This window comes from Empidonax traillii, unplaced genomic scaffold (assembly GCF_003031625.1).
Source record: "Empidonax traillii isolate 1590-97213 ecotype Southwest subspecies unplaced genomic scaffold, ASM303162v1 scaffold156:size1289327, whole genome shotgun sequence".
NCBI lineage: Eukaryota > Metazoa > Chordata > Aves > Passeriformes > Tyrannidae > Empidonax > Empidonax traillii.
The window spans coordinates 973987-999240 of record NW_020955349.1 but is presented as its reverse complement, the minus strand read 5'-3'; the positions used below and the strand labels follow the sequence as shown (position 1 = coordinate 999240).

The 25254-nt window shown below is 36.1% G+C and overlaps 1 protein-coding gene across 3 annotated transcripts in view; it reads right to left on the bottom strand.

The window, feature by feature from the left end:
• Positions 1–25254, bottom strand: part of ATRNL1 (attractin like 1) — a 522221-nt gene that overhangs the window by 30211 nt on the left and 466756 nt on the right. For all 3 annotated transcript variants that reach the window (XM_027884890.1, XM_027884885.1, XM_027884886.1), the window contains one exon: positions 21055–21169. In XM_027884890.1, coding sequence (XP_027740691.1) covers positions 21055–21169 — 115 coding nt within the window. The remainder of the gene's footprint in view (positions 1–21054; positions 21170–25254) is intronic.

Below are 25254 nucleotides of genomic sequence, written 5' to 3'. Positions count from 1 at the left end.
CAAGGCACTCACCCAGGGGAAGGGAATAAGGGCTGCACAGCTGAATCTAGCAGACCATTACTTAAAAGAACTTGGCTTTCCAGTTTCATTTACTTCCTTATAAAATAATCTTTGAAGCATTTTTTTCCCCACAACTTTTGCTGTTTTTTTGCTTGAATGAATAGGTTTTAGAAGTTTTCTAGCTTAACTCCCCACAACTAAACATGTTCTCCCCAGCGCTCTGGTACTTGATACAGGACATATCAGCTGCATCATTCAATTCTTCAGCTTTATGCTCAGGACCAAATATATCAAATGTCAACAATAACCCCATGGGTGAAAATAATCTTTCCTATGACCTCCCAGTTATGGCAAAGTGATAAAACTCCATGGCAGGTCTGGAGAGGTGTGGCTGAGGAGCAGAGAGCCTTGACTGTGCCGGCTCCTTTCTCCCCCAGCTCCAGCAGCTCAAACTCTTTACAGTGCAGCCTCTGCTGACACAGCAGCTCTGGTAGCAGTGTGGACCTGAATCTTTAAAACTGTGTGAGTTCAGCTATTATTTTGGCCTGCTGCCAATTTTTCCTATGAAATGCGGCTAAAAGAAAGAAAACCGTAATGTTCTGCAGTTTATGGTTTTACTAAACTGGACTGAATTCAGGGAATAAAAAAATGGCAGGTTTTTTTTTTTTTATTTTTTTTTAACTTAACCAGATTTAAAAGTCTGCTGTAAACAACAGAAGTGCTAGAAATTGCCTTTTAAAGTAAACATATTTTTCTGCAAAAATCTTTCATTCCACTACGGTGGAAAACTTTGCAGATAGATCTAAGTTTGCCTGAATATATGTTTTGTCTATAACTACACAAACATTTCACAAATAAGCTTATAAACATGATGAAATGGGCACCTGTGTGACAGCAGTCGCATTTAAACATGTTAATTGCTTCCAATAGCTAGCTGCAGACACAGACAGCCTTAAGTAGTATCAGAAAATAAATGTCTGCTTAGTGTCTAAGGAATCAGAATTTAAGCATACATAAGTAAAATCACATATTTTAAATAACAGGGGTAATTCCCACATCTGGTTCATATCAGCAAAGTTCAGAGAACTGAGGTGCTTCTGACCACTTATTCTGAGCAGCTCCCTCAAGACCTGCAAACTTTACCTCTGACTTCTTCATTTCAACATAATCCCTGTTTAAAAGAGCAGCATCACAAAGTGCCTCTGCCCTTTCTTCACGGGAGTTTACTGGCCAAGTTTCACGAGTCTCTATGTGCAGTGAAGAAAACTAAATAGTGCAGCACTTACACAATCAATGTTCAATATTTAATCATGCATCACAGGGATACATCACTGAATGATATTGGGGTGGGATTTGTATGGAGAGATAGTATTGACCACTTGACAAAGATGGAAAAAAAAAAAGATTTTCTTAAACAGGACCCCTTCTTCAGATCTGAGCTTTCTAAAGAGAGGGTTCCCAGGCATGTTAGGATTCAGCTGACTAAAACCCATAAAATTTTATCAATTCTTTTAATCTATGCTCACACATGCACATAGATAGAAACAGATTTTAAAAATACACTCAAATGTCTCAACATTTCTAAAACATTACAAGTTATTTTGGGGGGTGGCAAAATGCATATGCATATTATTTCCAATGCTATGGAAATAATGTTTTAATTGCTGAAAAGCACTTAGAACTTCATAACTCATTTTTGACAGAAATTCTTTATCTTCAGGGCCACACTTCCTATCATGTTCTTCAAAATGCATTGGAGGTATATGTAAAAGAAAGCTGAATATGTGGAAAGAAGAGCTAACTTACTATTACCAAATAAAATTGTAAAAGTCTTTCCATTAAAATAAGAAAAGTAATCACTTCCACAAGAAAAATTTAGTAAATTACATTTTTTCTTATGTGTAGAGATGTTTACATGCACCAACATCTACCTCCTCAGCAAAGCAGTAATTTTCTTGCCATTTTCAAGTAATATGTCATAAATAACTTGCTCAGTCTCTTGAATGTTACTTTCCATAATCACACCTTAAAGTGTCCTAAAAGTCTGGGAGAAGTTAGAATATTTTGTGCTGTGATATCAACACACCACTCTGTATGCAGACAATGAATAATCAAATCTGCCCATGAAGGAACGGTACATATTGCTAGGGTTGACTTAATTTTCCATTTATGCTTCTAGAAATAGAAGAAGGCATTAGCTTGAAAGATATCTGTTGGTGTAGGACAGCATCAGAAGTTTCTTCCCAATTAAATATTTTTCAATATGATCATCATGTTGAATTTGAAAAAAATCCAGAACATCCTGATATTTTTTATTGCATTACTGCACTAGTGTGAAACATCACAGTTAAAAAAGCTGTCTGCTCTAATTTGATCCTGTTTTGGCATTTCAACTTAAAATGGGGTATTTGACTTTACAGCCTTATCTAACAATACCTTCTCATTGAGTCAAGGAGAGATCCAGGAAATCAAACTGAGTCAGTGTATGTGAGACTGGATGCTTTTTTTATTCTTGACTAATAGGAATAAAATGGGTTCCAACTATATCTAGAATGAAACCAACTACAAGTGGACCTGCAAGTTCAATCAGGTTTGTTTCTTCACATTTCAACCTTACCAGTCTGGGACAAGAAAGAATTATTACATCATGCTCAGAGTTTACAAGAAAGGCACATAACTATGGAGACAAAATCAGCCAGCTCTTTCATTCGTGACTGGTCAGGTCATAAAATGAGCACACAGTTCATAGCCTTGTTTTCCAAACAAAGAACATGTTTAAGTAAGATTCCAGATAATGAGTAGTCTGCTCTTTTTTTTTTTTTTTTTCTTTAAATAGAGATCTATTCCTCTACAGAAACTGTTTGGCTTGAAGCGCTGAAAATGTTTTGAACAGAAAAAAATGCTTCCTTGTCAAGGTCTGGCAGAACATCATTCCAGTTTGGTAGGAATATGGCGTCAGTGGCATCCAAAAGCAAAGATCAGAAGGCATTTTGTGAAGCACTGCCAATAAGGTAACACACCCCACCTTCTTTAAGTTTTTCATTTCCTAATAGATGATTTCTTGAGAAATCAATATTCCCTTCTCTTCCATAGACTTTGGAGAGTGCTTAGAACTACTTATTTAAAGTTGAGGCTCTTATTCATAACTAACTTTTCAATGAGTCTTTTGTATTACAATCCAAAAGATATAAATAATACCAAAAAGCAAACAAAACCAACCAACAGTTAAAAGCTCATAAAGTCAAGTTATGCTCAGTTCAATCTTACAAATACAAAGCAAGTTGAGTGCCTGGACATGGACCTCCTCTTCAGCTACAGATTATTACCATCTGATTATTATTTGGTGTTCTCTGACATGAATGTGTTTTTTTTTTTCATTTCATTCTACTACAAAAATTATTACAAGAACCACAGTAACCCTTACCAACTTTCATATTTGCTGGCATTTTCTCCAGGAGCATTAAGGAATAAGTGGAAACAGCTTCCTTCAAAGTAAGGGAGCAGACACATTGATGAGCCCTGCTGGGAAAACCACCAGTGCTGCCAATGCTCAGCTGAATAAACAAAAGTTTCAGCTCCAGGAGAAAGAAATGCAGCATTAAAATTCAAGCATGTAACTTGATATCAAAAGGAAAATAATTTGGGGAAGTAAAGTGTCTCAACTTTTGCTTTTCGAGAGAAAATTCATACAGTAGCTATTGCAATTAGGTAGGGAAATTGGAAGAGGAGAAGGTAACAACTACTTTTATCAGAAATAACTAAGCAACACAACACAAGCTAAAGAAGGCAGACCAGGTACTGGGCTAAAAGGGATGTAAGTCAAAACAAGGAACAAATACCAAGAGGAACAGACAGAATCTATTTGGTTTTTTGAAGTTTCATGTGACCTCTCTAAGATTTTTCTGGTTTAATGGCATTTGTATCACTATAGTGATACAATCCCTCAGGTGGAATAGGTTAGGGAAATGTATCCATAGATACAAGTGTGGCCACAGTGGCATATTTTAGTTCTGAAGGAGAAATCTAATGATTTATCTCAGTATATGTTGTATTTGCACCAGCCTGCACTGAGACTGGTGAGCATACATATAGTGATTGGAATTAATATTTTCAAACATAATTGCTTTGTTAAATTATTGAGACTGTCCATGCTCAGCTTTCATTTATACTATTTTTGTACCATAAGTGACCGTGCAAATGAACAAAAATTTTAATGCAATTATAACCATGTTCCATTTCTTAACTATGGGAAATATAACTGGAGGGACATCAGCTTTCACTAGAACACCTGAAATAGGCTAGAAAAAAACCTCACAAGTATACCCATAAAATATGTTTAGAAGATGAGCTTGGGAACTAATTTCATAATTTTCAGGTATCTAGATATCCCTCATTCAGTGAAAGCACTGCTTTGATATGGAAACTACCCTTTTCATTTGGATAGACTCACATTAGCATAATTCAGGACTGAGAAACAGAATGCTGTAAAATATATTATTTTATTGGTAGATGGCAATTTCTGTCCTTCATGGATTTTAAGTTCACTCTGCTGCACTGTGGTGGTTTTTTTTGGCATCTATATGTATCTATAGAAATGCACTTGGAACATCTGAGGATATAAAAGTGTAGAGTACATGGAATATGATGACGCAGAGCAGGGAACTTGATGAAGTGAAATACTTTCTGTTGACTGCACCTCCTAGAAATTTGTTGTCCTTCTATCAGTTTCCAACTTGACGGGTAAGTGACATCTACAGACTTTGTGTAACAACCAGTCAGCCACTCCAGATTAGCATTTCCATGTTTGAACATTTTGGATAGGATCTAACGAGGGAATGGCTGTTCAGCGGCCCCAGAGCTGCTCAGTGAGATTTGACAGGGCAATTGCTGCAGCAGAAAGGATGGTGCTGCATCTCCCTTGAGCTTTGTGCAGCACAGGGTCAGGATGTCACCTGCCCTTGGCTGATGTGAACTCTCTGATAGCTGGGCTGTACTGCCTGGGTGGGACACCCTGTGCCTGTGGTCATGTCTGTCCATTATTACAGTATTCACATTCTAGTGCTGCTGTGGGGATTCATCTGGTTTGGGATAAAAGATCCAATATGTCTTGAATTTTTCATAGGGACTGTCACAGCAGGGAAGAAGTGCAAAGTGGCTTCCCATAAGTGTAGAAATATTACCTATGCTGAAGTTGGCAAAACTAAATTGTATTTAATGGGAAAAAAAGCTATCTTAAATGCTTGACATGGTTTCTGATTGTTCATTTGACTACCTGGAATGTTTTCATGTACCTACCATTAAAGAAGGAACTCAGTAATTTATGATAAAAAAATGCAGGAGAACGATGCTTTCTAAATCTCTTTTTTTCATATCACTACTGATCAATGGAGAAAAATCAAAAATATCAGGGAAATAGCATTTGAATAAAGCCCTAGTTGCCCAATAACAAACAGTGAAAGTTTATTACAGAATTTCTTGGTACTATCCTGATGGAATAAATTATCAGCTATATTAGGTTCTTAGGGGCCAATATTTATCCCAGAGGTAAGGATTACTTGAATAATTTAGAAATTCCCCTGTGAATGAATTATGCATCCTTGTAAGCAAAATGTACATCACAGTTCCTAAATTGCCATGTGCCACTTCTGCTGGGAACTAAGCCACACTTGTTTCCTAAGATAAATTTCTGTTCATTAAATGGACTTTTTATTGCACCTTGCTACAAAGTGCCACAACCCTGCATGGAGAAATAACTGATCCCTGCTGGCTGACTGTACCAGACATGAATCATTGACTCCACTGTGGATGGAAAGAGATGGACATGTGTGTGGGAAGAAGGAATTAAACCTCAGGGCCAAGATCTCTGAAGGAAATCCTAAAAATAGCCAAACTTAGGAAGAAGCATGGGGTAAACTTTCTGTTTTCAGTGTCAAGTCACTTAGTAAGATTAAGATTTTAGAAGTAGAAAATCTGAATCAACCACAGTCTTGATTTTCCTATTACTCTATAAATCCTACATACTGCCCAAGTTCAGAATTACAATGTTCCACATCACATACCTCTCATTTTAGGTATGCCAGCCTTTGACCTGTATCAAACATCAGTAATCAACTGCATAGGAAGGATGGATTTGAGCATATGAAGGGCATATTGTAGAAGGGACTGAAAGATAAAGTGATATACACAAAACAAAACAAAACAAAACAAAACAACAGCAAACCACCAAAACCCAAAAAGCTTCTGAATGCTTGATACCTTCTTAGTAAGATTTATTTTAAAATATTTGTTTTACTCCTCCGTTCCTGAGTATTCTACCCTCTTGCTGTGCCTGCTTTGCATAGGAGGCATCATATAGGGGACTAACACAAAACAATCAGGTATAGAGAACATGACCTTGACCAGCTTGGAGGAACTGGGATTATTTTGATATAGAGAAAGGTGATAGAGTGTAAACAGAAAAATATAAAATACTGCAGAGAAAAGGAGGGAAGGAAATAATCTTTTTTCCATGCTTATTTTGGGCATGATAAAAAGTAATGGGTTTAAACCATAGCAGAGGAAATTTAGGTTAACCATTAGGAAAGATTTTTTAACATCACAGCAATGCATGGGGGAAAAAATTTCCTAGGTGAGAAGCAAAAAGTCCGTTTTTGTATGCTTTTATGAACAGGTTAGACAAACATCTGCCAGAAATTGTTTACATGCAGCTGATACTGCCTTGAACAGGGGAGATGGGAGTAAATGATCTCTAAAAGTCCTTTCCAGCCTTTTTTTTTTTTTTTTATGATTCTGTAATCAACTTTGAAAGGAGCTTGGCATCATTCCTATCGAAAATAATGGGAGTTTGCAGAGTGTTCTGTAATGGCATTCCAGATTTCCTCCAGTACAAACCAAGGTGGAACTGTGCCTTTCAGTGGAAGAAAGAGGGACCTCGAGCTCCAGTAGCTGCAAGAAGGGTGGTAATTTATACCTAACTGCATTTGTCACACTCAGTATCTGGCGTTGCCAAGCTCTTTAAAAAGCAGAAGAAATTCGATGCCTCTTTCAGGCCATTCTTCAGATTCTGTTCTGAATTGAAGCTGATGTGTGGCTGATGTTTCTTAGGTGGATGAGTAAATGATTGGAATGCATCACTTCACATAAATTAGAGCTTTCTCTACTTGTTTCCGAGCAAATACCCTTAAATCATCAGAAAACAGTAAATCAAATGATATATTTTAATTTCAATCTAAGACATAATTTAAAGCTACATGTAACTCTTCTCCTTTATCAGTCTGAACAATTCTCTGACTCAGCTCAGGATGTGGCTCACTGTGCTGCCAGCCATGGTTTGCTGGTTTCTAAAAACAACCCCATATTATTTTCATTCTCTACACATAAAAACACAAATAAAATTTATTCAGAGGTTATTTCTTCAGTACTGATATTTAAAATTTAATAATTTCAATCTCCAGAAATTATAAAGAAAATTTCATCTGAAGTTCACATTTATACTTAGATCATTTTGTATTTTATGACCAGCATTCTTTTGCTGCTTCTCCAGGAAAAGATGCAGTCTCTTCTTGAATTTAATGTGCTATGCTCTAATAGTTTGTACTGTAACTTGTTACGCTTTTTGCATATTGATACATTTTCAGGTAACCAAAATATCTCTACAAAAAACTTCATTGTGCACTCCCAGCTGCAATATGCTATCAAAGATTCTTTATCTATTTTCCCTCATGATGACTAATCAGTATTTCTCTACTGTGGACAAAGGTTCCTGCATGAGTATATTTGACAGGAATCATTTATCTGCAGAAAGAATAACAGATTAATCTGCACTTCCCTGGGGAAAAAAAAAACCACAAAAACAACAAAAAGGAACAACAGAGTATCTTATATATTGAGATATTGATCTGAAATTTCAACAACAAATAGTGAAGAAGAGTCCTTATCCTTGACTTGAACTTTTCTGCTGGTGCAATGTAGGGATCTGGAAATTAATGAATGACATTATGCACTCAACTGTGCTATGAATTATTGTTTATATTTTTTTTTCTATTACACTTACGACAATGAATCTGAGAACATCTCAAACATTTATTCCTGCTACATCCTCACAAAGCAGCGTTTCAGTTTTACAGAGAGCATAAACCCCATGCATCCACAAACACGTGAATCCGGTAACAGAGCAAGGGTGGACATTTACTCTGGGTATAAATTCCAGCAAGTGCAAGGCCTCACAAGAGTTTTCTTCCTTTTTGATATGATTAACTACAACCAGCCACCTAAAACTTCCATGCTTACCTCTAGTTAGTGAAACCATTTCACTTCAGAGCAAGTACTGCTGAACCCACCGCTGTGTGAGTTTGAGCTGAAGGAGTGAGAGGTAGATACAGCTGCAAACGTTCAGGATGGGGAAGGATGAGGGGGAATAAACACAAGCCTGAAGCAGTTCTGTACCTGGAAAAGGGTCTCAATGACACTACCAGGGACAAGTCTGAAAGCCTTGAACTGCAGTTATGAGTATCATGCTGGTATATCACTGGCAGAGGACAAGGATAAGGAAGGTTACCCTTTGATCACTGCAATCCAAGCCTACTGCCTTACAGGTACCAGATATTTTACATCCCACTTAAAGTCAAAAGCATTCAAAAGAAGCTGAGGACGCTGAGTACTTAATAGAAGGTACTTCAAACTGTGTATCACTGACTCGTGAATTATAAGTAAAAAAAAAAATAGTACAGATTAAACACAGAATGGGTGAAAGAGGTAGATACATTGTCATTCTAAATTTTCCATGATCGTGTCATGCTGAGTCACTTTCAACCCTAAATATAGTTTACCATTGTAATTTTCTTTGTAATCTTTCATTTACACCCTAGCATGTTTTGAGCACTCAAGACAACTTTATTGAAATGAAAGACTTCAAGTGACAAGAGGGGCCTACTTTGGCTATTGTTCAGGTTGATACTTCCTGCTTAGCAATTTGGAAAATTCATTTAATACTAACATTTTTTCAGATCCAAACATTTTAGAAAGAGTAGGTTTATAAAAAGGGATTCTTTTAGAAGTGATTCACATACAGCTACCAGTTTAAAATGTCCCTCTTTTGGATGTATTATTTTGTCTGCTGTTTTTCCATATTAACTAACTGTCAGTCATTTTCAAGCTCATCTTCTCCAGTATGAAAAATATATGCAGTGTAGTGTGTGACTTACTCACATTCACAGGAGCTCAGCTTCATCTCATTTTATATTTCCCTTATCTTCATTGTTTTATATATTAATATATATTATATTTTTTTAAAATACCTTTTAAAACAGATTTCATTATATGAACCTGCTATTTCTGTCTGCCTAAACTTACCCCTTTTCATAGTTTCACCAAACCTTTATATTTGATATATTTTTTAAGGAAGAGCATAAAAATCACCTTCCAATTGTTTTGTTGTTGTTGTTTTGGATATTATTATTTTTTAACCTGGGCAATTGCAGGCAGGAATAGCCTTGATACCAGAGAAACCTGCCCCTCTACTACAGGTAGTACAGAGTGGTGCATCCTGTAGAAATTCTCGAGCAGCTCTGCAGTCAGGCACGATTCACTAAGCTGCACAAGTTCTGACAGCCTTGCTAGTCTCAAACTCATTCCAAACCCAGCATATGATGGTTTCTACGCTGTTCCCCTTTTCATGTTCCACAAAGATTTAGTCCTCTGGATGCACTATTTAGCTGGTCCCATGTGTAGGCACAGTGCCAGAGCTGGCTGGCAAAGGGATAGTGCAGAGAGATGCAGAACTCAGCCCTGGTCTTGTACTGACAGCACTGACCTGGATCTACTATATCCCTACAGGACATGAGATGTCTCTGAAATATATTCCTTATATCTCTCATTTCCAAAATTATGAAGTAGAACTACGCATACAAATAAGAGAACTTGAGAATTTGTCACGGTAAAGGGAGATTTGTCATAACAAGCAACATACCTTCTCTGACAGCCACGACCTAATTAACACCCACCCAGAGTTCTCAGCTATCTGTGGGTGCTCTGAGTTAATATCTTTGCTGGGTCCAAACTAGTTTTTTCAGAAGGACATTTCTAGTGATTTCATTGTTAGGGGACAGTTTAGTCCATAACCAGAAAGGATGTGGGCAATAACTGAGTTCACTGTTACTTACTACAAGAAGGAAAGTGCCCCATTAAGATGTATTTCCTCAGTTTGCTATTCAGTTTCACTAACAGAAAATTTTGAACTTTAAACCTTATGTCTTTTCTGCTTACAACAGTAATTGAATGTATAGAGCACAGAGAGAGTTCATTTCCCATCCCTCAGCTTAAAAGTCTTTTATTACAAATAATATTAGTTCATTTGTGCCCATAAGCTTTAAACCTAGCCTGCTGCAGTAGTTGCACAATATTAGCTCAAAGGGGTTAGATCAAGTGATTCCAGAAATTGAGCAGCTCCAAACTTTTAAGAGCTACTTTCAAGCAAGAACTGTCCCTATCATGCTTTTAAACTGCTAACAACAGAAAGCCCTGACATCCTTCTGTCAACATTTTCCTGAACCACAAATTGCTCATGCATTAGAAATTCACTTGAAATGGCATAAAAAAAGGCTGTGAAGTAAATGTATTCCTGAAGCCTGGGTCTGCAAGCCAGGGTAATTTCAGAAAACACCATACAGGCTGGAAAGACAGCAGATGTAAGGACTGAATTTAACTATAGATGATAACTCAATTTATTTTCTCTGTAGTCTAGTAACTCAATAAGTCTTTAGCAGTTTTGTAAATAAACAGATGGATGCCATCAAACGCCACAGAATGATAAATCTGATTGGTCTCTGTATAATTTTGGACAGCTTTATCCCAAAAATAGACAGTACAAGCATCTTACCCCAAGAGTGCGATAAAATAAATGTGGGAAGGTAGATTATGGGCAATTGCATTGTTCACATAATGAATGAAACTTTCCATGACGGCAGGACTACGAATCAGGATCAGATCTCAATATAACTCTTTTTAGTCTCAGATTGACTTCTGTTGATTAAAGAAAAAAAAGGTGCTTTTTAAGGAATTCAAAGTTAGAGGAAGGATAAATGGGTGATGGGACCCTTGCTGAAAGATTTAAATCATGTATAACTTTAACTTTGAAAGGTTTATGATTCTAATTTAGCTGTAAGCCATCTGCTCCACATAGTATGTGTTGACTGAATATAAAACCAGACCACCAACTTCACACAGGAAGGACTCCTATCATCCAGTGTGTCACTTGCATGGGGATTTGTTCACTTTACCTAATTTTTCAGCTCTGACTAGACATCTGTTGAATCCTCAAAGTTTAACAGCACAAAATTAAAAAAGATGCTCTGTTAGGTTAAGGTGTACATTCACATGGGCTGAATGCAGATGAGACAGGCCCTATTACTGCCTTTCAGTAAGAAACACTGGGTCTCTGTGTTAATATCAAGAGCAGAAGAACAAAATGCTGCTTCATAGCATTATCTGATCATCAAGTTTCCATCTGTGTAAAATAAATCATACTACTGAAAGGTTTTTTTAATGACATTTCTATTAAAAACAACATAAGTATTGTATAACCTCTCTCAGCAAAACTCTCAAGTGAGAAATTCCCATGTTTGTTAGTTGCCTTTATGATTTTTTTATTTCTTTTTCTTTCTTTTGTTGACATCTGTATCATTCATGTCAAAAGAAGAAAAGCACACTGTGATTTCTTTCAAATAGAGAAAGCTTAGCCTTGCAAAGTGCCTAAGGGTCTGCCTGGAAGACAATGAAATTTGAAGACCTAAGTTTACAGAACATTTTCTTCTTCCCATTTATGAATTATTTTTCTACATCCTATCAGTTTTGCTCTGACTTTCCTAAGCCTACTAATCCTCTGCCTTCTTTATCACAGAATAGGCAAAAAGGAAAAAAAAAAAAAACACAAAACCCAACACATCCAGTAACACAAGTACAGGATTTCAAAACCTAGAAAAGGAAATAAGACCAAGTTCTGTAAATCACCACTTTGTTTAGAGGAAGTCATTATGGTGAGGATAGGAGAGCTCTGAGTAGAAGGATGCAAAAAATAAAGGAACAGCAGTTCCCCACCCCTCTGCAGGGAGCCCATTGAAGGATCCTAAGGCTGTCCCTGCCATTTGGCAAGACAGAAACACAAGGTCCTGGCTACCAGAAATCTTGCCCAGACCCTCCAAAGGACAAATCACTGCTAGAGATCTATCCCTTTCTACATCAACAGCAAAGTACATTCTGCAGTGCATTCATCAAGAAAAATTCTTGACTCCTCCCCGTCTTCCAAAAAATCCATTAAAACCATGCTACATGGAAGCCAAAGAACTTCTAAAGAAAGGAGCCTGTGCACCTTTTTAAATTCAGAAAGCCTATGAAAATGGCTAAAAAGCATCAAGAAACAAAGGAGGCTGTGTTTCAGAGGCAAAGAAATGTAAGAGCCAAGTAAGAATTGTCAAAAGTCAAGATGAGATAGACCTTGCAAAGTTTCAGTAAAACAAGCATCTAAGGATTTTCACTCTATATAACTAAGAGACCAAAAAAGGATAGAGTCATTATGTACAAAGAATGAAGCAGAGATCAGGTATTTTCTAGATATTGTCCCAGGAATGAATTATTTGATGGTTTTCAAGGAGAGAGATAATGTTTATCAAAGACTGTACCATCAATATGGATAATGGAATGAGGATGTGGAAACAGAAGAAACAGAAGTTTTATGCAATGACATTACAGTAATCAGAACACTAATTCTGTAAGAATACAAGAAAACAAAGGCTGGTAACCGGGAAATTTAATAATCTATCCTGTCAAATACATACAAATTGAGAACAGTAACTGCTGTTTATGTCAAACTAAATATTGCCTAGATTCAAGGAAAAAATTATTTAGTTGCTTACTGGTCTATTAATCAGACTCAGCTATGTGATACTTTGGAAGAAAGAATAATTAAAGGGAGGTAAATGGAAAACAGGTCAAAATGCACCATTTCATTAAAGTTTGTGCCAGAACCACCTGATAGTTTTATACAATAAATTAACTGATTTTCTGGGTAAGAACATAGAGAATATTTTCTAGATTTCTGAAATCTTTTACTGTAAGAAATTATCAACAGATAAATTATCAAAAAATGAGAATTTAGTAAAGGAGCTATGGAGAGTGGATAATGGCATGAAGGAGAGAAAACAAAGAATAGTTTTAAAGAGAAAAAAGGCTGCTGAAGGTAGAGCACAGAAACAAGAATGAATCTTTTTACCAGTCATTTTTGTTATTTATTAAAGAGCTTGGTATTAAAGTAGGAGTAAGCTGCTGAAATTCCATCATGACAAACATCTCTATGTATCATCAATAGAGAGAAGTCATAGAATATAATCCAGAAAGAGATGCATGACCTAAAGAACTTGAGGAATGTACATGCACTCAGCAAAATTCAAAGCCATGTATTTTGGGAACAAGCAGAAACTTACACTCCAAAAATTTACTGCTCGAGGAAGAAAACAAGGGCAGGGATGTAAGAAGTTGGCCACAGAAATACCAAGTTGGAAGGGGAGGGAATTGTTTTAAAAAAGTAAATGTTAAAAGCAGCAAAGTGTTAATGCCATTGGGCAATGCCAGATGGGCCTTCACATGGCACTCTGAGTACAACCTGGTCATGCAAGGTAAAAAGTGAAGAACTGGGGCTGAAACTGGGACAGTGTTACAATGGTGATCAGAAGACTGAAGGTCTGTTTAAAGCAGACCTCATTTGCCTTGGCAAAATAAAGGTGGAGAAGAGATACGATTGCTGTGTTAAAACATTGTGGATGATGGATGAAAATAGCATAACCCCCCAAGTTCAGCTCATAGTGAGCAGGCAGGTATGGCTGCAAGATGGTGTTTCCTTCCAGGTTAGAGCCTTTGATTTGAAAGTTTGGGTTCTAGCATGTCTCTTCTTGGACAGAAGCTTAGGACCATGAGCATTCATCACTGCTTCTCAATTTCCTATGATAATAAGGGAGAATAAACCACTGAACTGTCATCTGGATGTAACCTGAAAATAGCTCAGACAACCTTCAAAACCAGTGGAAGAGATGGACATGACTGTACTTACACTTCCTAGTGTTTAGATTTTAAACCTTCTTCAGACATTCTTTCAGTTCCCTTTATGCAGCTAAAGCTGCAAAAACCCCCAGAAGAAAAAGAAAAGATATTTCTAATACTCTGGAGAAACAGTGACAAGTTTATTTTGAACACTGAATAACTAGTTGTCAAAGAACTGTTCACAGTACTTAACAGTTTTTGTTAATATGCCTCATTTTATTGAGTCCCTCTTCGGCAGGAAATCCAGTGATAAAGTTGTAAAATAACCCTCTCTACCTCCTCTATTCTCCTGCTCTCTTTTTTTAATCTTTTATCTTTTTTTTTTTTTTCTTTTCAGCTGATAGCTCCACAGTTGCTCCAATACGTTGCTTTTGCCAAAGTGTGTGGAAGACACATTGCTAATATTATACTGCCTGTTGTTCGTATTAAAGCATTTATGTTGTTCTCAAGTAAATTTAAAGGAATCAAGGTTCTATGGCTAGAATAATGTAAAAACTAATTCTTTATAAACCCACCTAAAATTCTGCAAAAGACCAGACAAAATCAATACCTACATCATTCTTCATAACTTACAAGGCTTCTTGTGCTAAGAACCTCAGTGCTTTTCAGGTCGATTTTACCCTGAAGGTTCCAAAACTAATTGCTTTGGGTTTGGGCTGGAGAAGGGGTAGTGGTGACTACTGGCTCTTATTATCTACTTTGTTTTTGCCATTGCCATAAATATTTTTTTTAAGCAATCATTGGCACCATCTGCCACTTACCACTGTGTTCTTTTCACAGAGTCAATACTATAAACACAGTCTGCTCCCTCATCTGATGCAGTGCAGAAGGATGGAATTAAGCAGAAAATAGTCACTCCAAAAATAGGCCTTACTACTTAAAAGAAAGCAACTCCTTCAGTAAAATAATCTTCAGAACAGAGAATTCCAGTTTACATCAAGTCTTAGAGCTATTTTGCAAAGTTAACTGAAAAGGACTCCAGATTTGACATCTTATGAGACCATGGGAATTGACAAACCCCTCACTCAGTGTCAATAAGTTGAAGTTATTGCTTAATATGCAAATTAGGAATTTAGTTTTAGTCATTAAAACTCTTACAAAGACCATTTTGATTTTCTCACACTGTGTTAACCTTTTCTATTTTTTGAACCTTTAACTGGCAGCGTGTTGGTAACTAATACAAAGTATCCCTCAGTGCAATTACTAAAATTACATTTCTATACGAAATGTTCTACTCGTGCCTTCAGTTAGAGAGTCTAACAGTCTTCACACAGTCTAAACAGTCAACTCAAAAATTTCTGTTCCTCACTGAGTCTTTTAAAATAATCCACCTCATGTGTACAGCTTCTAGTCTAATGAATACGACTGTGCATCTTTGCATAATAACTAAAATGCCTGACTCAGCCCTGTATTTTAATACAAGTACTAGACATCCACATTAGTCTTGTGTCATACATAGTTGAACTTATTTCCAGCTGCATGTTGGCACTTCAGAGACAATTAACAGAATTGAGATTTTCAGGATTTTTTTTTTTTTTTGAGTGGTCCTTAGCAAATCATAGAATCATAGAATCAACCAGGGTGGAAAAGACCTCAAGGCTCTGAAGTTCACCCTTGACTCTTCAGCCCAACTGCTGCTGTGAGGCAGGAGCTGTTCAGTCTGTATATGGATGTACTTGTTAGTGCAGAATCAGATTCAGATGTTTATTATCTTGTCTTTTCCCTTTGAGTACATGAGAAATGTTAGAACCCTCAACACGTATACACAGCCCCTTAATAATGTGTACTCCATATATCACACCCTACAATTAACTTTGTATTCTGTTATTAACTTTTTCATCAATTTTTCCAGTATTTTCACACCTTTAATATTCTGTAAATACCCTCCAACGTGAAAAAAAAAAAAAACAACCATAAGAGGTTCAACCATCTTCTGTATGTCTTAATTACAGTATATTTTCATCTACCTCTTTTCTTTTTCTAGAAAAAAATCTATTCTCACCTCTGTAGCACTACTGACTTTTTAAAGTTATTTTGCAAGTATGAAAGGACTGAGCAAGGAATGTGTTTGTAGCAGGTAGAAATTCATAGGACTTACATGCCCCAGTGTATATCTGCAATTAGTTCACTGCATACTGAGATAGGTACACACATAAACCCATTCTACATATGAAAAACATAACCTATGGTTTTGTTTCCAAAGATCATAAAAAATTGAGCAACAAAAGTAAATAAAATACTCTATAAAAACTAGCAGTTAATTCATATTTATTAATATGCCTTTTATCATACGCATTAGCTTTTTTATATTTCAATCGGAGAAAATTATAAATAGAATCAAGAAAGCCTTGTTACTGTTTTCATCCAGAGCTAATTGTCTTGTAGAACACTTAATGAGTCGTTATTCATTATGATGGTGAGTACAGGGAAGGCAGATGGCATGGTAGTTTTATTGATTCTGTGATCCTACTGGAGCTTGCTGATTAAATAGGATTGAATGCCATGGTTAGTGTGGCCAGAACTACATGAAATCCTGTTTTGAGTCAAGGCCATCAGACAGGAAGTTTCAGATAGCACTGCTGGAGAGGCCTGGGCAACACTAGATTTTGCCATCTTAATCTATACTTACAGCAACAGAAAACTGCACGAGCCTTCTATTTTAATTTCCACTTAATTTCCAAGTGTTATTTTACCTATTAAGTTAGATTCACCTCACCTAGCCATGGCCATATAGATGTTAGATATCCATTAAGGTTTAATAGAGACACCCATAAATGCAGACCTGCAGAGACCATTCAGCTCACTGCCTTAATAGGGAAGCTGCATTACTGGGTGTTCTACCTTCTTTGTAGATAAGAAAATGTTGCTGTGTGAAAGCAACATAACCTGTAAATAATTCAGAAATTACACTCCTTGATCCTGAATTATTTTGAAATGCTTTAATATTCTCACTTCCCTTTGTCCTTTACGGCATTTAGTGGCCTTATCCAACAACGATGCAAAACACTATTTTGTAAACTTATTGTACAATAACTCGATACCTCAAAGTAAGGGATTTAGTTGGCTTTAGTAGTAACAATGACAGGATCACAGTTCTTTTAACAGAATTTATCACATTACCAAACTATTCTTTCTGTATTGCCCAATATATCACCAAAACTGTATGAAAACCTTGAAGGAGTTATTCTTGGCCCTTCCGCTACTGGTAATTCATTGGCATCTTTTTCTGCATTACTTTATATATGATAATTTTTTTTTCAGTCTAACTTGTTTTGTTCAATACCCTGTGCAACGTATAATTTAATTCTTTCTAGAGATCTGGTTATTAGATCTGCTTTGGTATTAAGAAGAGTGTAAGCTATTTAAAGCATGGGGTCAGACACTACAGCAATAAATGACAAGCTCTAGCTTCAAATCTATCATAAAACTTGTCACATGTGCACTACACTGATGCATTCATATTGATACACACATGAATTTCACAGACAACTGCTATATTCTTGAACTTTTTAGTTTTGATCTGATTACAAAAGTACTATGCTGTCAATGAGACAATTGAAGAATGAAGAAACCCCAGGTTCTATCACTCAATCCAAATCTGAGAAATTTAACTTCTTTAATAGTTTTCATTGATCATTTTAATTCATACTTTGGTTCTAATTTCTGCCTTAATCAAAGCCAAATTTCATTTAAAACCGGTTGGTACTCCAGAGAAGAATAAATGAATTGTTAGCTTGTACCTAAAAGAAACTGTAAGGCCTTCTGTTCAACACCTAACCTACTACGATGACTTTCCAGACTTTCAGGGTGTTTAATTCTACAAGTCATCCCTTCATTGAAAAAGTCCCTTTTAAAAAACATGAGTCACAATGAATAGCATTTCTCTTTTGCAATACATTTATTTTTATCAATATTTTGATTAAATCTGTGTGACCAATCTGTATAAAACCTACCTAAAAATCACAGATTAATTTTAAGCGGTTTAACTGTGTCAACCAAGCTGTTACTTGCATACTTCTAGAATTAGCACTTAGAGCTAAACAATGCTGTTGACAGTCTGAAAAGTTCTGAATATTTTCTGCAGGAAGTAGGGAACACATAGATTTCCACTGGGACATATGGTCTCTGCTAGAGAAGTTTTTGCTGTGCATAGCCTTTGGCCAAAGCCCACCATCTGTAGCTTCAACTTTTCTTCCAGCTGCCGATAAAGGTGAAGCATAGAACATATGCTGCAGAAAGAGCAACCTTTACATTAGGGTTTGGTTTTTTTTTTTCTTTGGGGGGTTTATAGTTTGGTTGTTTTCTTTTTTTTAACATTCAGAGACGCTTTTCAACACAATATTTGTTGATATAAAATTTGGAAAAGTAAAACTCAGATTCAGAACTTAAAAAATTAGGGATACAACTAACAGCTCCAGTGGCGCATAGATTTAGTTATTTCTGCAAAGAATTTGCTTTCTTGATTTTGGAAACAATGGGATGCAAAACAGTAACACTACAGGCATTCCCTTCTTATATCTCAGACATTTGCATGGAAGAAATGAGACCCACAGTCTCATTGTGAACTGAGAATCAGTATCACTGACGTATCATTTAAACAAAAATGCTTGACACACTGTCAGCTTTATCCTTGAATGATCCCAATGAGCTTGAAAATGGTTATATTCAAGTAATAGAGGATTCTAATATCGGCATGGCATAATTACTGAATACACTACTTCCATCCACCTAAATATCATTGTTTCCGTCTAGCTTAGGTCACGGGGGAAACCAACTGCACAGCAAACGTGCGTGCAGCACGAAGTTTCCACATCATTTCCAAAAACTTGGCAGTGTTCACAGCATCTGCTCCCAGGCAGCCCAGGAAAGAAGCAGTAGGTAGTGCTGCAGGACAGGAATGAAGTGAATCAGCTACAGGTATGCCAACAAACTTGCATAACAGCTTCTGCCTTGTCTGGGCATGGTTACACATAGAGAAAGCAGACCACGAGTACCAAAATTCATTACTCCCAGACAAAATTGATTGTAGCAATGTAATCTTAGACACTCTAATGGTTGAATCGGCATGGCTGCACACCTCAAACATTTCTATTTGTTTTTGACCCTGAACAAGGTGAAAGTTGTGGGACTAAAACGTTTACATCTTTTTATACACTAAATAGCTGACAAATACCGTAATAACAAATGGAGGGATAGCATTCCAAACATATGCCTGCAAAGCTGATGAAAGGTAGAGCAATAAGAAGACAGAGCAGAATAGGAGAACGTAACACATGTAAAAAATACGTGTGTTCTTACATAGATGGAGAAACATTCACAATCTGATTCAGAACACATCTGATGTGTTGTAGAACCCAAGTCCTGTTTCAAAAAGCCTATTCCTTACATGATTTACACACAGCAAAGAATAGCAATTACTTTTAAAGAACTCCTTTATATGGTAAATAGAAGCTGACTATGAAGAAAGTCGATGAATACATTTTTACTACCAAGATGCACATCATAGGTAAATTTGAAAACAGAAAAAAAGCTCCTCCAAAACCATTTTAATCTCCAATTTCAACAATTACTTTTAATTTCCTTTCATAATGTTTTTTTCTTGTTGCAAGACTATAAACACCTTCATTTCCTTAAAACGTGAACAGGGAATACGCTAAATATCCTTCCTCTCTCATTGCTCTCTTCAGAGCACTTATATTTATATATTTCTTCCAGGAAATGTATTTGACAAAGCAACAGCAACACTTTTATTTTCATAGCACTTCCAAAAATGATACTCCAAGCCATAAACAGCATTTTAAGAACTAAGTCCTCATCTTAGAACTCAGGGGAAAAAAATATATAACACCCTTCCCCCTCAAAAAATGAACTAAACCCCCCAAATAAATAACAGATAGGGATCAGGCCAAAAGAAGAAGAACACCCAGCTGAGCTTATTTCCAACACAAGTCAACTGAGTTTGCCCTCATCATTACTCAATACTTTTTAATCTCTTAAATGGATTTTTGAAGGTTAAAAGGATATCTTTTTGGCTCTTAATGATAAAAGTTAGCCTGAAAGCATATTTTCTGGTTTATAGGAGCATTTTGGGCACATACCATGCAGTTTACCATCCCTTACAAAGTTGTTCATTTCAACAGCAGTTCCAGTGAATTCTGAAATAGTAAACTGGTCACATATGCAGCGTCACATCACTGTCTACACTTTTTTGTCATGGTTGCTTTGTATCATATCATTGTAGGCAGTTATTTGTAGGGTTTAAAAAGTGTATTTAGGTACCTCCTGTTTGGGAAGTATTTTATGAGAATGGTTTTGTACAATGATCTAGAATAGATCATATAGGGTAAGTTACCACAAGAAGTGCTTTCAGATAACGCAAGTGGTGCCTTAAAATGAGGTGGGATCATTTCCAAAGTGACCACCTCCCTAATGATGCATTCACTCACACAATTCCAGGTTTTATCTGACAGGCATTCTGGGAAATAGTAATATTCTAATTGTGTCCTGGACAGCAAAGTGTTGGGATTCACTGTGAAAACTAGACTGCAATATCAGCTTCTAGATTTCAATAGCAGCTTGAACTGGGAATACTCACTGATATTCCTTATTCAGCCTCATTTAGAGCTTGAACTGAAGCCATAGAAGGGACAGCAGAGGAAATTTTTTTACCCTGAGAGACAATGTTGGAGCATATCAACATGCACAGGTATTGTTTCCGAAGTCCTAGCAAGATGTGCCACTGTACACCAGCCTAGTTTAATCAACGAGCTCTTTATTGTGACGCAAGAACAAATTCCAAACCAAAATTCCTGCATTAAACATCGGCGCTACACTTAATATCAGCTTATCTGAGTAGCTCCTTGTGTGTATCCCCTGTGCCATTATTTTGGATCTGTGTGGGTGCATTTGCCCAAGCAGAAGGTGCTGAACAAAGACAGACACAACACTCACCCACACAAGTCTTACCTGATTGACCAGGTGGGGGGACTCCTGATGGTCCTCTGGGAAGACACAAAAACACCGTCAGGACTGCAGCTCTGTTTCCTGAACACGGCTCAATGGCAATCGGTTTAGGAGCACCCTGAAAAAGGAACATAATTCCTGTAACATCTGAGATTTCCATTCCATTTTTACTTGTACATCTTTAATTTAAGTTTCAGTGTAACAGTAGGAAGATATTTTTCCCCAATTAGTTCTTTGCATTTAAACAGATTGTCCTAACCCTGATAATTGACTTAAAAATGGGCTCTAACAGCCCACGCTGCAGATCTAAGCAAACAGAAAAAAAATTAAAAGATCATAAAGACAACAAAATTATACTGATTTTTATAGTTTGCTAAATGTAGTAATATCAACTTAAAGCTTAGAAAACAGCAAAACCTTTTGATGTGCACACTGGTATCTGAGAGGAGCACAGTTCCCCCTATTCTATTAAGAAGTATCCATGTGAAAGAATTGTGCTTCAACAGCATCCCTTACTGCCTAATACCAAAACTATAAAATGAGAGCAAATCTATATTATATACTGATAGCTAGACATAGCCAATCCCTCTTGAGATTCCCAGTCCAGTAATTCTGCCTTCTCTCTGCCCCTCCTGGTAAACAAATGATTTCTTGAAGGCAGGACCTTCCAGATTTTTTTTTTTTGGCATATGCAGAAAATAGGTGCAGTGTTACTATATTTACATATAAACTCTCTGAAAATGTTGCCTGTGTGATTATCACCTTACTTTATCTCATATAAAGCTATGATAGCAGTGTTTGTGCTGGCAGGGGGTTTGTGCTGTTTCCCAACTCTCATTAACTGTATAGATCGTTTAATTTGCAGTTAGCTTTCAACTAAATGGGTTCTACCATATTGTTCTCAATTTACCAAGACTGAGGATAGTGAGAGCTGGAAAAGAAAACAAAGCAGTCTACAAAGCTATAGAATAATAAGTTTCTAATATGACAATTTACAGTGTTTCCATATTTACATGCTTCCATATTTTGTGCTCATTAAGAGATAGGTATTTCACTTTTGAGAGCTTAAATGTTTAGTCAAGCACTAAAGATATTTCTAAAAACTCTGGGTCAAAACCAGTAAGGGTATTTCTTTCTTTTTTTTTTGTTTGTAATTTTTTTAAATGTCTGTCATGTACAAAGGCAAAATAGGAGTTTGACGTTTTGATTCAAAATTCAAAGCCATAAAACTTTCTATTTACATACAAAATGCAATGTATACATAAAAGTCAACAGATTCCAGCATTCTAAGAAAAAAATGATAGCTTAGCCAAGCTAAATACACTGCAAAGTACTAGATATAAGGAAAACAAAGACATTTCCATCATGTAAAGAGATTATAATTTTCTGTTTTTCTACCTCCAAGTAACCAACATTTATTACTGCTCAGTGAAGATAAGGAAACAGCAATAAATGGAAAAATAGATAAATATACTTTTTTTTTTCCACTTCATGGTCATATTTAAAAGGCATCTCTGTAGATTGATTTGAGGCCATAGCATTAAAATAACTTGGGTGAGGAATGTCATCTAATTTAGAATTACCATGACATAAGGACTGACAACTGACATTCACTAAAACCTTTACCAAATGATGAAATGGAAAAGTAAAACCCCAAAAGCTTCAGCTGAAAAAACCCAACCCAGCTTTTGAAAAATCAACATAAGGAATATGTTGTAAGCTGAGTGCACTGTATTTGTACCATTTAATAATAACTTTTTTGTAACTTATTGGCTCAATGTAAGCCAAAGGAACAGACATGGAGAACAGATTCTGAACTTGTGTAAGCTGCTGTATATCTCTTGACTTCCACAGACTTATTATCAGCAAAACATCTAGACAGGCACTGTTGGATGATATGATCCTAAAAGCAATGCAGAAATGGCAGGAAACAGGTAAAGAACTTTACTAATATTAACAGCAATGATTTCACATGCACAAAAGTAGCACCAGTGGATTACTGGAAAAGTCCTCTTCCACTATACACATCTGAATCCTTATACAGCATTTACAATTAAAATAGTTGGTATTACTAATGCAAGCAATAGAGCATTTAAATCATCTTTCCTGATTTGTCACAACAGAAAATCAAATAACATGATTCCTTTCTATTTGAAAGGGCAGAGAAAATGAAATCTTCATTTTGAAACGTAATTCAGAAGAGAATTTACGCAAACACACAGCTGAAAGGAACAAATTTACCATTATACCTTTTAATTTGTGAATAATTACTTTATTATAAATCCAAATGATGATATTTTCTTTTGCTGTGGAATATAAAACCTTTGATAAACAGGTCCTGTCCTTTTCTGTTTGAAGTTTATATTAATGCTTTTCAAAACACAATTGGAGGAAATGATTTCTGATAAATATTTTTCAGAGGACTTCATCCTAATATAAAATACAGTAAGCATGTTCTGCTTATTTGTTCTTTATAGAATACTGTGACTGAAAAAGCAGATGTCTTATCTTGCCTCACATCACTCAGGTTTGCTAGCAGAAAACCACAGTAGCATAGAGCACATGATAATAATTTAGATACCCTAAGGTTTGTCAGTTGTTTAAAGATAAATACATAATCATGAATCAAAGTTATTTCACAGTGACATAACATGTTCCCTGAAATGTGCCATTTATCATGCATTTTCCACGGGTTTTTTGGAAGAGATAAGGCACAAGTTTGTTTGCCCAAAGCACTAAGCTACCATGATTTACTTGCTAGAATTATCTTTTTTTTTTTTTTTCCCCTTGAACAGAAAGTGACTTATGTGTTTTGCCAAGAAGCTCAAATGACAATTGCAAACTTTTACTCCTGTATTCCCTTTCTTACACCCACTATGACAGAAGGAGGTATGTCAGTTGGGAAGGTGAAAAAGACAGTGGATGAAAACTATGAAGGAATAAAAGGGTGAAAGAACATATATTAGTGTTGATAGTGAGGAAATAAGAGTAACTCAGTGGATATAGAAAGGAGTAATAAGTGGATAAGGTGGGGATTAAAACAGACAATAATTAAAAAAGAAAGAGATAACGTTTCATCCACAGTTTAGGTGTGTAGTTGTGCATTTATTTACAGAAAATAAGTGTCAGGAGTAATCTTCTTGGGGCCCTAGATTTTTATTAGCAGAAAGGTTCTACATTCTTCAAGTCTTTTTTCTGAAAATTCTAAAAAGACCTAGACAAAGTCCTGCTAGGTAATTTCATGAGGAAATACTGAGCTTTGGGAAGAATCCTTTGGACTGACTTATTTTTTCCCTACACAAAGGACAGATGACAACATTACAATTACTGGAATAAAAACACGTGACAGAGTATATGCCACATTCATACCTGTATCATAAAACTCCAGTAAATCTTGCATTATTGTATTTGGCTGTTTAGGAATAACAGAGTTGAGCAGCTTTAAGAGTGCAGACCCAGAAGAAGCTGGGAATTCTGTTGCCCTTGGCAGGTAGGACAGGCAACAGAAAGCAGTGGCCTGAAGAGGTGAGAAGAGCAGCAGAACACAACAATGACTCAGGGGATATTCAGGGAGCAGCTCTAAGTGTTCAGTGTCTCCTTGGGCAAAATGCACTGAATCTTTAGCATCAATTTGTATCTATGAAAATATTTCATACTGTGAATACGGGAAGATGAAAAGTGTAAAGTGTTTTGGCTCTATCTGTGTTCCAAGAAGTAGTGCCTCTCAGAAGTGCTATAAAACTTCTGATTTTCAGTACTAAGTAACATCCCTCTATATATTTTTTTTTCAACATTCTAAGTTAGGTGCATCCAATTTTTAAAAGTGCATTATTATACCGTAAGACAAATAGTTCATGTAAGACTCAATGGCTCCAAACTCATGCCAAAAAAGCAATTAGAAAATTGAATCGAGGAATTAAGGATTAATGTGAGCATGTTACACCTGTCAGAAGTAATAAGTATTTTGACAAGAACAGAATGAAGTCTGACAGTGTGCACAAATACAGATCTGATATATAAATCAAGTATTAAAATGCAAATAACTATGCATTAATCACTGTAATGTTTCCTAACTAAAATGGTCTTAGTACTACTTACAAGAATTCATTATAAATAAAACTTCATTTCTTCTTCTTAAAAAACAGCTCAATTTATACTTTTTGTTTCAAAACTAAATTATGTCTATTTAAACTTAGTTTTTAA